Source organism: Hemitrygon akajei, chromosome 16 (assembly GCF_048418815.1).
Source record: "Hemitrygon akajei chromosome 16, sHemAka1.3, whole genome shotgun sequence".
NCBI classification, from domain to species: domain Eukaryota; kingdom Metazoa; phylum Chordata; class Chondrichthyes; order Myliobatiformes; family Dasyatidae; genus Hemitrygon; species Hemitrygon akajei.
In genome coordinates, this window is record NC_133139.1 from 3,145,482 (window position 1) to 3,158,098 (window position 12,617).

General features: G+C 44.5%; 1 protein-coding gene across 1 annotated transcript in view; it reads right to left on the reverse strand.

Annotated features, from left to right (window-relative positions):
• Window positions 1-12,617, reverse strand: part of LOC140739704 (unconventional myosin-If-like) — a 156,560-nt gene that overhangs the window by 97,110 nt on the left and 46,833 nt on the right. Inside the window, exon 3 of the mRNA XM_073068126.1 lies at window positions 7,872-7,961. Within this exon, the coding sequence (XP_072924227.1) occupies window positions 7,872-7,961 (90 nt within the window). The remainder of the gene's footprint in view (window positions 1-7,871; window positions 7,962-12,617) is intronic.

The following is a 12,617-nucleotide window of genomic DNA, read 5'->3' on the forward strand; positions in this document are numbered from 1 at the left end:
GGCTCACTAGCCTATAATTACCTGGCTTATTCACAGAGACTTTCTTAAATAATGGAACATCAGCTATCCTCCAATCCTCCGGCACCTCACCCGTGGCTAAGGACGTTTTAAATAACTCTGCTAGGGCCCCTGCAATTTTTGCACTCGCGTCCTACAGAGTTGGATGGAACAATGTTAGGCCCTGGGGATTTATCCATCCTAATTTGCCTCAAGACAGCAAACACCTCCCCCTTTGTAATCTGTATAGGGTCCATGACCTCACTGCTGTTTTGCCTCCCATCTATGGACTCTGTGTCCATCTCCCGAGTAAATACAAATGCAAAAAGTCCATTTAGAATCTCTCCCATGTGTTGGCTCCACACATAGATTACCACTTTGAAATTCCAGAAGACTTTGCTATCTTTTTGTTTTTAACATAACTGTAGAATCCCTCAAGATTTTCCTTCACCTTGTCTGCTAGAGCAACCTCATGCCTTCTTTTAGCCCTCCTGATTTCCTTCTAAAGTGTTCTCTTGCATTTCTTATACTCTTCAAGTACCTCATCTGTCACAGACTTCCCCATTATAGGAAACACACCCTCCACACTCACTCTATCTAGGCCTTTCAACATTCGTTAGGTTTCAATGAGATCCCTCCCATTTTTCTAAACTGCAATGAATATAGGCCCAGAGCCATCAAATGCTCCTAATACATTAACCCCAAATGTATATTCTCATCCTCTTGAAATGAATTCTAACATTGTGTGCCTTCCTGATTTGCATTTTACACACCTAGACTCTCGCCTTGATGCCTGCACCATGACCACCTCAGTATTTTCCCCAAAAACAAGGCTTTTGAACTGGCACTTTAGTGGGTAAGTCAATAGATTATCAACCAAATCTGGTAACCATTTATTCAAACAAAGTGAGTTCAAATCTCACCATGGAGTCTGAGGATGTCAAACTGAAGTGATTAAATAAAACATTACAACCACAAGAGATTCTGCAGATCACAAACATGAGAAAGTCTGCAGATGCTGGAAATCCACAGCAAAACACACAAAATGCTGGAGGAACTAATCAAGTCAGCATCTATGGAGAGGAATAAACAGTTGATGTTTTGGGCCGAGACTCTTCATCATTAGATTGTTTAGATTCAAGATTGTTTAATCATTTCCTGTACACACGTGCAAAGGAGAATGAAATAATTGATCCAATGTGGCACAAAAAAAACATACAATAAGATAAAGAACACAATAATAAAAAACAATAAATATAAATACATAAATAGCTTATATACATAGATTGACTGTATGTCCATGAAGTTACGTTAGGCACAGGAGTGTTTGTACATAAGGTGACTCTGACTGGAAATGATAAAGTAGTGGTGGTTGGGGTGTGGACGGGAGGGTTAGTGGGTGGAGGTGTTGATTAGCCTTACTGCTTGGGAAAAATAACGGTTTTTGAGTCTGGTGGTCCTGGTGTGGATGCTATGTAGCCTCCTCCCTGATGGGAGTGGGACAAGCAGTCCATGATCAGGATGGGTGGGATCCTTCACAATGTTACTGACCCATTTCCTGCACCTTTCCATATACATGTCCTTGATGGTGCTTCTCCTAATGCTAAGTAAGTCCAGATCATACTCACAATGCCTCCCCAGTCTTGAGGCAACGGGGGTTGGAGAATAAATCATGGCTTTGCCAGCAATGTCCATATACTGTGAAAGAACACCAACAATGATTGAGCCAACTACCCCCAGTGTGCTTCAGTAACCACGTTGATGTCTATCTTCCCTTTGATGAGTAGCAGCCCAACACCAGAACAGTCTCTCTGTGGTGAACAGAAACATTCCAGCTTCTGCAAATCCTCTCTCAATCATTCAGTCTGCAGTCTGTACAAATCATACCCATCTCAGTCTGTCCCAGGAAGTGGGCACTGAGACATTTGCGACGGATTGTACCCTTCACTGAAACCCGACAGGCGGTGGTGACGCTATTCTCTCGATGGTTTTGGTCTGGGGTTTCCTGTCTGTGATAACATATTTGTGTGAAACTCAGACAATCTCTGTCCTCATGATGCTGAGCTTGCCTTAGAGGGGGAAGTTGTGGGACCTGAAGGTACACACTCAGTGTCCACTTTATTAACTACTGCTCATTAATTCAAATATCTAATCTGCCAATTATGTGGCAGCAAATCAATGAATAAAAGGTTCAGTTATTGTTCAGACCAAACATCAGAATGGGGAAGAAATGTGATCTAAGTGACTTTCACTGTGGAATGATTGTTGGTGCTAGACGGCGTAGTCTGAGTATCTCAGAAACTGCTGAACTCCTGGGGCTTTCACGCACAACAGTCTCTAGAATTTACAGAGAATGGTGCAAAAACCAAAAAAAAAACATCTAGTGAGCAGCAGTTCTGAGGACATTAAATGCGTTGTTAGTGAGAGGAAGGTGACAATGACTCAAATAACCGTGTGCTACAACAGTGAGTTTCTCAATGCACATCACATTGAACCTTGAAGTGGATGAGCTGCAGCAGCAGAAGGTGATACCAGGTTCCACTCTGGTACCTAGTAATATGGCCAATGAGTGCATATTCTGAGAGTTACTACATTACATTGACCACCATTCCTCCAAAATGGAGTGGCGGGGGGGGGGGTGGTGGTGGTGGTGCATGGGGTTTATTCTCATGCCAGGGAGATTCTCTGCTGATGGAGATGGGGGGGTGGTGTGGGGGGAGGGGTTTATTCTCATTCCGGGGAAATTCCCTGCTGATGGAGATGGGGGGGGGGGGGGTGGTGGTGTGGGGGGAGAGGTTTATTCTCATTCCGGGGAAATTCCCTGCTGATGGAGATGGGGGGGGGGGGTGGTGTGGGGGAAGGAGGTTTATTTTCATTCCAGGGAGATTCCCTATTGATGGAGATAAAGTTGGGGGGGGGGGGGGCTATTCTCTACTGACGGAGATGGAGTTGGAAAAGGGTTATTCTCTATTGATGGAGATGGAGTTGGAGGGGGGGTTATTCTCTGCTGACAAAGATGGAGTTGGGGGGGTTATTCTCTATTGATGGAGATGGAGTTGGAGCAGGTTATTCTCTTCTGATGGAGATGGAGTTGGAGGGGGTTTATTCTCTGCTGACAAAGATGGAGTTGGAGGGAGGGGGTTATTCTCTATTGATGGAGATGGAGTTGGAGGGGGTTATTCTCTATTGATGGAGATGGACAGGGTTTATTCTCTATTGATGGAGATGGAGTTGGACGGGAGTTATTCTCTGCTGATGTGCTATCACCTCAGAACAGTGAGGATCAGATCTTCTGGCCCACCACGTGGGTAAATTATGAATTAAATATCTCATTAAACTAATCCCGACTACCACATGGTGCCATATCCTTCCATTCACTGTACATTCATGTGTCATTTTAAAATGCCTCTATGATATTTATGTCCACTACCACCCCAGCCAATGCATTCCATTCACCCACCTCTCTGTGAGTAAACAAATCTTGCCCCACTCGTCTCCTTTCACCCAATCCCTCTCTCCTGAAACGTGTCCTCTTGTATTAGACATTGGAACCTTCATAAGGAAGCTGAACTCCTTGAATCATAGAGTCACAGAGCACTACAGCACAGAAGCAGACCCTTCGGCCCATCCAATCTATGCAGCCTATTTTTCTACCTAAATGCATTGACCTGCATCCAGACAAATGTCTTTCATATCACTCCCATCCATATAATCTGTGGTCCACATCCCAGCTACTGATGGGAGGCCTGTATATAACTGACATCAGGGTCCTTTTACCCTTGCAGTTTCTTAACTCAACCCACAAGGATTCAACATCTTCTGATCCTATGTCACATCTTTTGAATGATTTGATGCCATTCTTTACCAGCAGAGCCATGCCTCCCCTCTGCCTGCCTTCCTCTCCCTGTAATACAACATTTAACCTTGGACTTCCAGCCCCCCACTACAACCATCCATCAGCCACGATTCAGTGATGGCCACAACATCATACCTGACAATCTGTAATAGTGAATCAAGATCATCTACCTTATTTCTTATACTCTTTGCATTGAGATATAACATTTAGAGTACTGTATTTGCTATCCTTTCTGATTCTGCATCCCTAATCCACTGATACTCACCCTGCTGACTGCAATTTTGTCCTATTATCTGCCTGCCCTTCCTAACAGTCTGACTGTCCACCATCTTTGCTTTTTTTTAATCATCCATCCTATCCTGAGTCCCTTCACTCAGGTGCAACCCATCACTTTTGAACAGGTCATACCTCCCCCAGTGATCCAAGAACCTGAAGCCCTGTCCCCTGTACAAGCTTCTCAGCCATGCATTAATCTGCCAAATCATCCTGTTTCTACCCTCACTGGCGCATGGCACAGGCAGCAATCCAGGAATTACTACCCTGGAGGTCCTGCTTCTCAGCTTTCTATCTAGCTCTCTAAAATCTCTTTTCAGAACTTTTTTTCTTTTCCTACTTCTGTCATTGGTACCAATAAGTACCAAGACATCTGGCTGCTCCCCCGCCCCCCACAAAATGCTGTGGACATAATCTGAGGCATCCCTGACCCTGGCACCAGGGAGGCAACGTACCATTTGGGTGTCCCGTTCACGTCCACAGAATCTCCTGTCTGTTTCACTACTGTTTCACTGACTCACTACTGAGTCCCCTGTCACTATCGCGCCCCTCTTCTCCCTCTTTCCCATCTGCACCAGGACCCATGCTCAGTGCCAGTAATCCAGTCTCTGTGGCATTCCCCTGGGAGGTCATCCCCCACAACAGAATCCAAAACTGTACATTTATTATTGAGGGGAATGGCCACAGGACTGCTCTGCACTAATTGCCTATTTACCTTCCCATTCCTTCTCCTGACAGTCACCCAGATATCCTACAACTTTAGGGGACTATTTCCCTGTAACTCTGATTGATTATCTCCTCATTCTCCTGTACAAGCCGAAGGTCATCCAGCTGCTGCTCCAGATCCCTAACACGGTCTTCAAGGAGCTGCAGCCGGATTCACTTCACACGGATGTAGTTCCCTGGGAGATTCTGGGTCTCCCAGCACTCCAACATCTGGCATGAAGAACTCACAACAGCCAATTACTACACTAGGTACAGTAAGAGCATAAAAAGGAACATTATCAGAAACTTACACAGAGCTAACGCTTCATTTGAGCAGAAGCTCCTTTGAGCCAAAGCCTGACACTCCTGCTGTCACCACTGGCCTATTCCCAACAATGTCCCCTCTGTACTTTTAAACAAGCATTGCCAACCTGTGAAAAACCCCATCACTGTGGCCTGCTTCTGCCACAGGTTGGGCCATCGTACCTACTTAAACTTTCCTTAAATGTCATAGAGTGCTATAGCACAGAAACAGGCCATTTGGCCCATCTAGTCTGTGTCATATTCTACCTAGTCCCATTAACCCACATCTAGGCTATAGCCCTCCATACACCTCTCATCCATGAACTTATCCAAACTTCTCTTAAAAGTTGCAATTGAACCCACATCCACCATTTACGCTGGCATATCGTTCCACACTCTTACCACCCTCTGGGTGAAGAAGATCCTCATCATGTTCTCTTTAAATATTTCACCTTTCATCCTTAACCTATGACCTCTGGTTCTAGTCTCAGTAGAACAAGCCTGTTTTCAGTTGCATAATCTATACCTCTCATAATTTTGTAGACCTCTATCAAATCTCCTTTCATTCTTCTTTGCTCCAGGGAATAAAGTTCTAAACTATTCAACCTTTCCCTGTAGCTCAGATCCTCAAGTCCTGGCAACATCCTTGTAAATTTTCTCTGCACTCTTTCAAGCTTATGTACGTCTATCCTGTAAGTCTCTGCTCACCTATTTATTTGTCTTTATTTTATTTAGAGATACAACACAGGAAAGGCCCTTCTGGCCAATGACCCACCTTTTTAACCCTAGCCTCATCACAGGACACTTTACAATGACCAATTAACCTACTAACCAGTACGTCTTTGGACTGAGGGAGGAAACCAGAGCACCTGGAGAAAACCCACGTACACACGGGAGGACATACAAATTTCTTAGAGAGAAAGCCAGAATTGAATATGAACTCCAATGCTCTGAACTGTAATAACGTCAAGTTAACTGCTCTGCTACCACTGTTGTGGTGGGGAGCTGAACACTGGCAGTGCTGTGCTATGCAGACTGCAAAATGAAGCTGGTGGCAACAATGGTGATTATGGAATTACAGTAATGTTGTAGAGATAGTGTGGTTTACCCATATCTTCCAGGGAAGGAAATCTGACATTTTAATCTGGGTACTGGTATGATTCTGTGTGAAAAATACAGCCCCCGCATTTCCTTTGAGCTATTCCTCTTTCACCTGAAATGAACACCCTTAAGCAAATATCATAAACACAAGAGATTCTGCAGATGCTGGAAATCCAGAGCAACACACACAAAAAGCTGGAGGAACTCAGCAGGTTAGGCAGCATCTAGGGAGAGGAACAAACAGTCGACATTTCAGGCTGAGACCCTTCATCAGGACTGGAAAGAAAGGGGACAAAAGCCAGAATAAGAAGGTGATTTATTTTATCTTTAAATACAATAAAAATAAAAAGATATTAAACAAATATTTTTTTTAGCTCAGTCTGAATGTACATTTTGAAGGAAAGAGTATGTTTTTCAGCTTCAAATTTCAGCACAAGGATGTTTTGAGAGGTAAGTACACCAAGCAGCCAGATCTGTCACTGCTGTCATGAGTCGATTTTTTTGCAGATGCATCAGACCCAGGTACAGTTACCACAGATTCACAGTCGTAAGTAGAAAACATTGAAATGGGTCTGGTCAAAGCAGCAGTAGAATTAACTTAGTAGCTGCAAAGTGACACAACAAGGTTTCTTTGAAGAAAAAAAGGTATTGAAATTTAGAAGAGAAGCATTGGAAAGCACAGCAGCATATTAGTTTATGGTGCCAGTCACCCACCCAAGTTTAATTCCCACTGGCATCTGTAAGAAGTTTCTACGTTCTGCCCATGGGGTTTCGTCCGGGTGCTCCGGTTTCCTCCCACAGTCCAAAGATGTACCAGTTAGTAGCTAAATTGGTCATTGTAAATTGTCCTCTGATTAGGCTAAGGTTAAATAGCTATATAAGACCTTACTCCCAATTGGAGTACTGTGTTCAGTTCTAGTCACCTCACTACAGGAAGGGTGTGGATACTATAGAGAGAGTGCAGAGGAGATTTACAAAGATGTTGCCTGGATTGGAGGGACGTACCTTATGAGAATAGGTTGAGTGAACTCGGCCTTTTCTCCTTGGAGCGACAGAGTATGACAGGTGACCGGATTGAGGTGTACAAGATGATGAGGGGCATTGATCGTGTGGATAGTCCAGAGGATTTTTCCCAGGGCTGAAATGGCTAACACGAGGGGGCATAGTTTTAAGGTGCTTGGAAATAGGTACCGAGGGGATGTCAGGGGTAAGTTTTTCGCACACAGAGTGGCAGGTGTGTGGAATGCACCGGCAGTGGCAGTGGTGGAAGTGGATACAATAGGGTCTTTTAAACGACTCTTAGGTACACGGAGCTTAAAAAAATAGAGGGCTACGTGGTAGGGAAATTCTAGGCAGTCTCTAGAGTAGGTTACATGGTCGGCACAACATTGTGGGCCGAAGGGCCTGTAATGTGCTGTAGATTTCCATGTTCTATGTTTTATATTGTAAGTAGGAGGGTTGCTGGTTGGTGTGGTTCGTTGGGCTGAAGGGCCTGTTCTGCACTGTGCCTTTAAATAAATAAATAAAGCAAGAGGCTGCACAAATAACAATCAGCAGGTTGAGCAGTGTCAGTGTAGCGAGAGGGAGATTCTGGGTTGACACCCTGCGACAGGTGATAAGGTTTAAATTCACTTACCGCTCCTTGATAAATTTCAACTTCTCTGTCTGTGAAGTAAGGCATCTGTTTGAAGGGGTTGACGGAGATGAGCACTGTTCCGATGTAAGTCTGAGGAACAGGTTAAGGCGTTTACTGGATAAGAATGGAATCCAACATTCCTGTCTGTGACACCAGTGGGAGGAAGGAATTTCCCAGGAAAATGGCGGAGAGTTTCTTGGCTGCTTTGCAACCCCGATGCCTGCAGCAATTCACACCAGGAGAGCAGTGTTTGCTGCTGTGAATTCATGTACAGAGTCACAGATATAAGCCCTTGCTCCACCAAATACAGTACTGTGCAAATGTAAAAACATTCTGTAATGTTTTCAAAATAAAATGATAAGTTTCCAAGTATCAAACATTTTACTATGAAGAGCAGTAAACAGTAAAACACTAAATCAAAGTAATATTTGGTGTGACCACCCTTTGCCTTTAAACCGGCATCAGTTCTCTTAGGTACATGGTCGTGCAGTTTTATAAGAAAATCGGCTGGTAGGTTGTTCCAGGCATCTTGGGAGAACTTGCCACAGTTCTTCCACAGACTTTGGCTGTCTCGCTTGTTTCTGTCTCTCCAGGTAATCCCAGCCAGCCTTGATGATGTTGAAATCAGGGCTCTGTGGTGTACAGCTCCAACACCATATACAAGTTTGCTGATGACACCACTGCTGTGGGCTGTATAAAAGGCAGTGATGCATCAGCATACAGGAGGGAGATTGAAATTTGGCTGAGTGCTATCATAACAACAACCTTTCACGCAGTGTCAATAAGACCTAGGAATGATTGTAGACTTCAGGAGAGGGAAATCAGAGGACCATAAGCCAGTCCTCATTGGAGGATCAGAGGTTGAGAGGGTCAGTACCTTTACATTCCTGGGTGTCACTATCTCAGGGGACCTGTCCCGGACCCATCATATAAATGTAATAGCAAAGAAAGCACAACAGCACCTCTACTTCCTCAAGAGTCTGCTGAGATTCAGCATGACATCAAAAACCTTGGCAAACTTCTTTAGATGTGTGGTGGAAAGTGTGCTGACTGGCTGCATTACAGCCTGGTATGGGAACACCAATGACTTTTGAGTGGAAAATCCTACAAAAGGTAGTGGATTTGGCCCAGGACATCACGGGTAAAACCCTCCCAACCTTTCAGCACATCTACATGAAACGTTGCCATATAAAAGCAGCATCCAACATCAAATATCCTCACCACCCAGGCCTTGCCTTTTTCTCACCGCTGCCATCGGGTAGAAGGTACACACAAAGTACACTGCAGATGCTGGGGTCAAAGCAACACGTACAACACGCTGGAGGAACTCAGCAGGTCAGGCAGCATCCATGGAAACGAACAGTCAACGTTTCAGGCCGAGGCTCTTCGTCAGGACTGAAGAGGGAGGGAGCAGAGGTCCCATAAAGAAGGTGGGGGGAAGGTGGGAAGGAGAAGGTTGGTAGGTGCCAGGTGAAAAACCAGGAAGAGGAAAGATCAAGGGGTGGGGGAGGGGAAGCAGGGAGGGGATAGGCAGGAAAGGTGAAGAAGGAATGTAAGGGGAAAGCACCTAGGGTAGTAGAAGGAGGCAGAATCATGAGAGAGGTGATAGGCAGCTGGAGGAGGAGGCAGAGTGAAACTGGGATGGGGGGAGGGAGAGGGAGGGAATTACTGGAAGTTGGAGAATTCAATGTTCATGCCAAGGAGCTGGAGACTACCCAGGCAGTATATGAGGTGTTGCTCCTCCAACCTGAGTTTGGCCTCGTCGTGGCAGTAGAGGAGGCTATGTATGGATATATCCGAATGGGAATGTGAAGCAGAGTTGAAGTGGGTGGCAACCGGGAGATCGTGTCTATTGTGGCGGACGGAGCAGAGGTGCTCAATGAAGTGGTCCCCCAATCTGCGTCGGGTCTCACCAATGTAGAGGAGGCCTCACCGGGAGCACCGGATGCAATAGATTACCCCAACAGACTCACAAGTGAAGTGTTGCCTCACCTGGAAGGACTGTTTGGGGCCCTGAACAGCGGTAAGAGAGGAGGTGTAGGGACAGGTGTACTTATGCTTGCAAGTAAGTGTAAGGTAGAAGGTACAGGTGCCTGGGAACTCACACTACCAGGTTCAAGAACTACTCCTTGACCATCAGGCTCTTGAACAAAAAGGTATAACTACAATATTTCTACTTCTGGTGTTCCTACAACTGATAATCTCACTTTAAGGACTCTTTATTCCATACTTGTTATTTATTGCTATTTATTTATATTTGCATTTGCACAGTTTGTTGTTCATTGATCTGGTTTACAGTTACTGTTCTATAGGCTTGCTAAGTATGCCCGCAGGAAAAGAATCTCAGTTTGTATGTGGTGACATGTATGTACTCTGATAATAAATATTACTTTCAACTTTGAACTTATAACCAAAACAAGATGCCTACGACTTTTGCACAGTACTATACGTGCCAGTCCTCCGGTACCATTCCTCACTCATCCCATTTACGAGAACTTGCTCCGGAGTGTTCTATGCCTTTACAATTCAGGATTAAATCCATAATGCATATCGCTGTATGTTTTGATGTACATGGGACAAATAATCTTTTTAATTAAAAAACTTAATTGTTCATAGACTCTTTGTTTTACCACACCTCAGGCAATGCGTCCTGTGTTCCAAATACCGTCTGGGTGACAAAATCCCTCCTCAGATCTTCTCTAAGTCTCTCACTTTGTGCTTCTCGTTCTATGTACCTCAGCTCTGAGGAAAATGTTCCTACTATCTACCTCCCTTAATGTTTTATGCACCCTGTTGTGTCCCTTGCCCCCCACCCCCCACTGTCAGTCCCTCTGCTTCAGGAAGAACAGACCCAGGCCTTTCCAGTCTCTCCTCAGAAGTGAGACACTTCACCCAAGACAACCCCGCTGAATCTGCTCTGCACTCTTTCCAGCACTAACATATCCTTCCTGCTCAGAGTAAATGTATTATCAAAGTACATATACAGTATATTAACATATACAACCCTGAGTTCATTTTCTTGTGGGCATTCACAGTAAATACAAAGAAACACTTTGTGGTGGGATGACAAGATTTCTTTCGTACCTCAAAATAAACATTCATGATGAAAAAAATAGTTGTAAGAATTAACTGTGAAGTGCTTTTTCATTCTTACATTCATAGTACTGCATCGTGTTCCATTGCATTCCTGAAAACCAACAGGATGGTTGCCACTCATGTGGCTCCCTGGGGTGGTAATTTGCCACAATCATTGTGGAGCTTCTTCACCCAACATGGCCCCTCTCCCTCCAGTGCCTCACATTGTGGAGGTTGCACCGAGCATCAGTGTGTCCTTCAGCATGTCCTCCTGCAGCCTGGAGTGTGTCATTTGACAGCATTCCTCCATGGACATCTCGATGAGCTGGCAGACCAACATGTTTCGAGCAGACCACAGATCATCTTTCACCAAATTGGTGATCTGCCCGCGTTAAATGATGCCTATCCCTTTGTGTGTCCCTGGAAACAGTCTAGAGATCGGAGCATCCTCTGTCACTCAGCTACCCAGGTGAACCGTGACGTGGGCCCCTGCCTACCTGGGAAAGTACAGTCTCCCTGTGCTGGACACGTTCAGGGAGATACACTCCTGACTTCTCTGTATTAGTGTCCTGCACGTTAGACTCAGGTGATGTGCTCTCATCCACCAACACCTTTGAGTTTATTTAATACATCTGGTTTTTATAACAATTTTGTCCCCGGATTATTGACCAGGATTACTGGTATTTACAAAGCTGACATGAGTGTGATTACTAAAGGCCAATGTTTGCAAGCCAATGAGCTTTACTTCTCGCCCGTCACCCATTTACTTCACCACTGATCTGTGTGGTGCCCAAGTAGAGAAGTTGCTGGAAAGCCTGGGATTTCAGCCAAAGCAGATAGTTGGGAATAGGATCTCCAGGGGTTCTCTGGAGAAGGAGGCATTGAAATTTTTCCCTTCCTGAGCAGTGGTAGGGGTATTGGGGTTTCTGGCCACTACTGGCTGGGGAGTTAGTTACATCCTTTTCCCTGATGCTTGCTTCACCCCTCCTCTATGTATCTGTCTATTTATCCACTTATTCAAAGTCAAAGCAAATTTATTATCAAAGAACGTACGTCATTACAAACAACCCTGAGATTCATTTTCTTGCAGGCATTCGCAGGAAAACAAAGAAATACAATAGACTTTATGAAAAATTATACATAAAGAGTGACAAACAACCAATGTACAAAAGTCAGATTGTGCAAATTTTAAAGAAATCATAAATAATACTGAGGACGTGAAGTGGAATCAGACATAAAATTAGAGATTCAGCACAATAATTTGCCCTTCCGGCCCAATGAGTTCATGCTATCCAGTTACACCCATGTGACCAATCAAGTTACTAACACATACATCTTTGGAACATACATCTGGGAACTGGAGCACCCAGAGGAAACCACACAGTCATGGGGAGAATATACAAACTCCTTACAGACAGTGGTGGGAATTGAACCCAGGTCATTGGTGCAGCAGGCACCTCAACAATATTCCCCACCAGGAGAAAGTATTAACGGACTCCTCCTCTCACTCTTACAATGTGAATGTTCTACTGTAGTCCATAAGGCATCCAGCAGAAACCTTTCTAATTGTTTATCCCTATATATAAAGATTAAATAACCACAGCATCAATTTAGACAAAATACTTGCCCTCACATCAGATAGTGTGTTATATTGTTGCAATGTACAAAGAC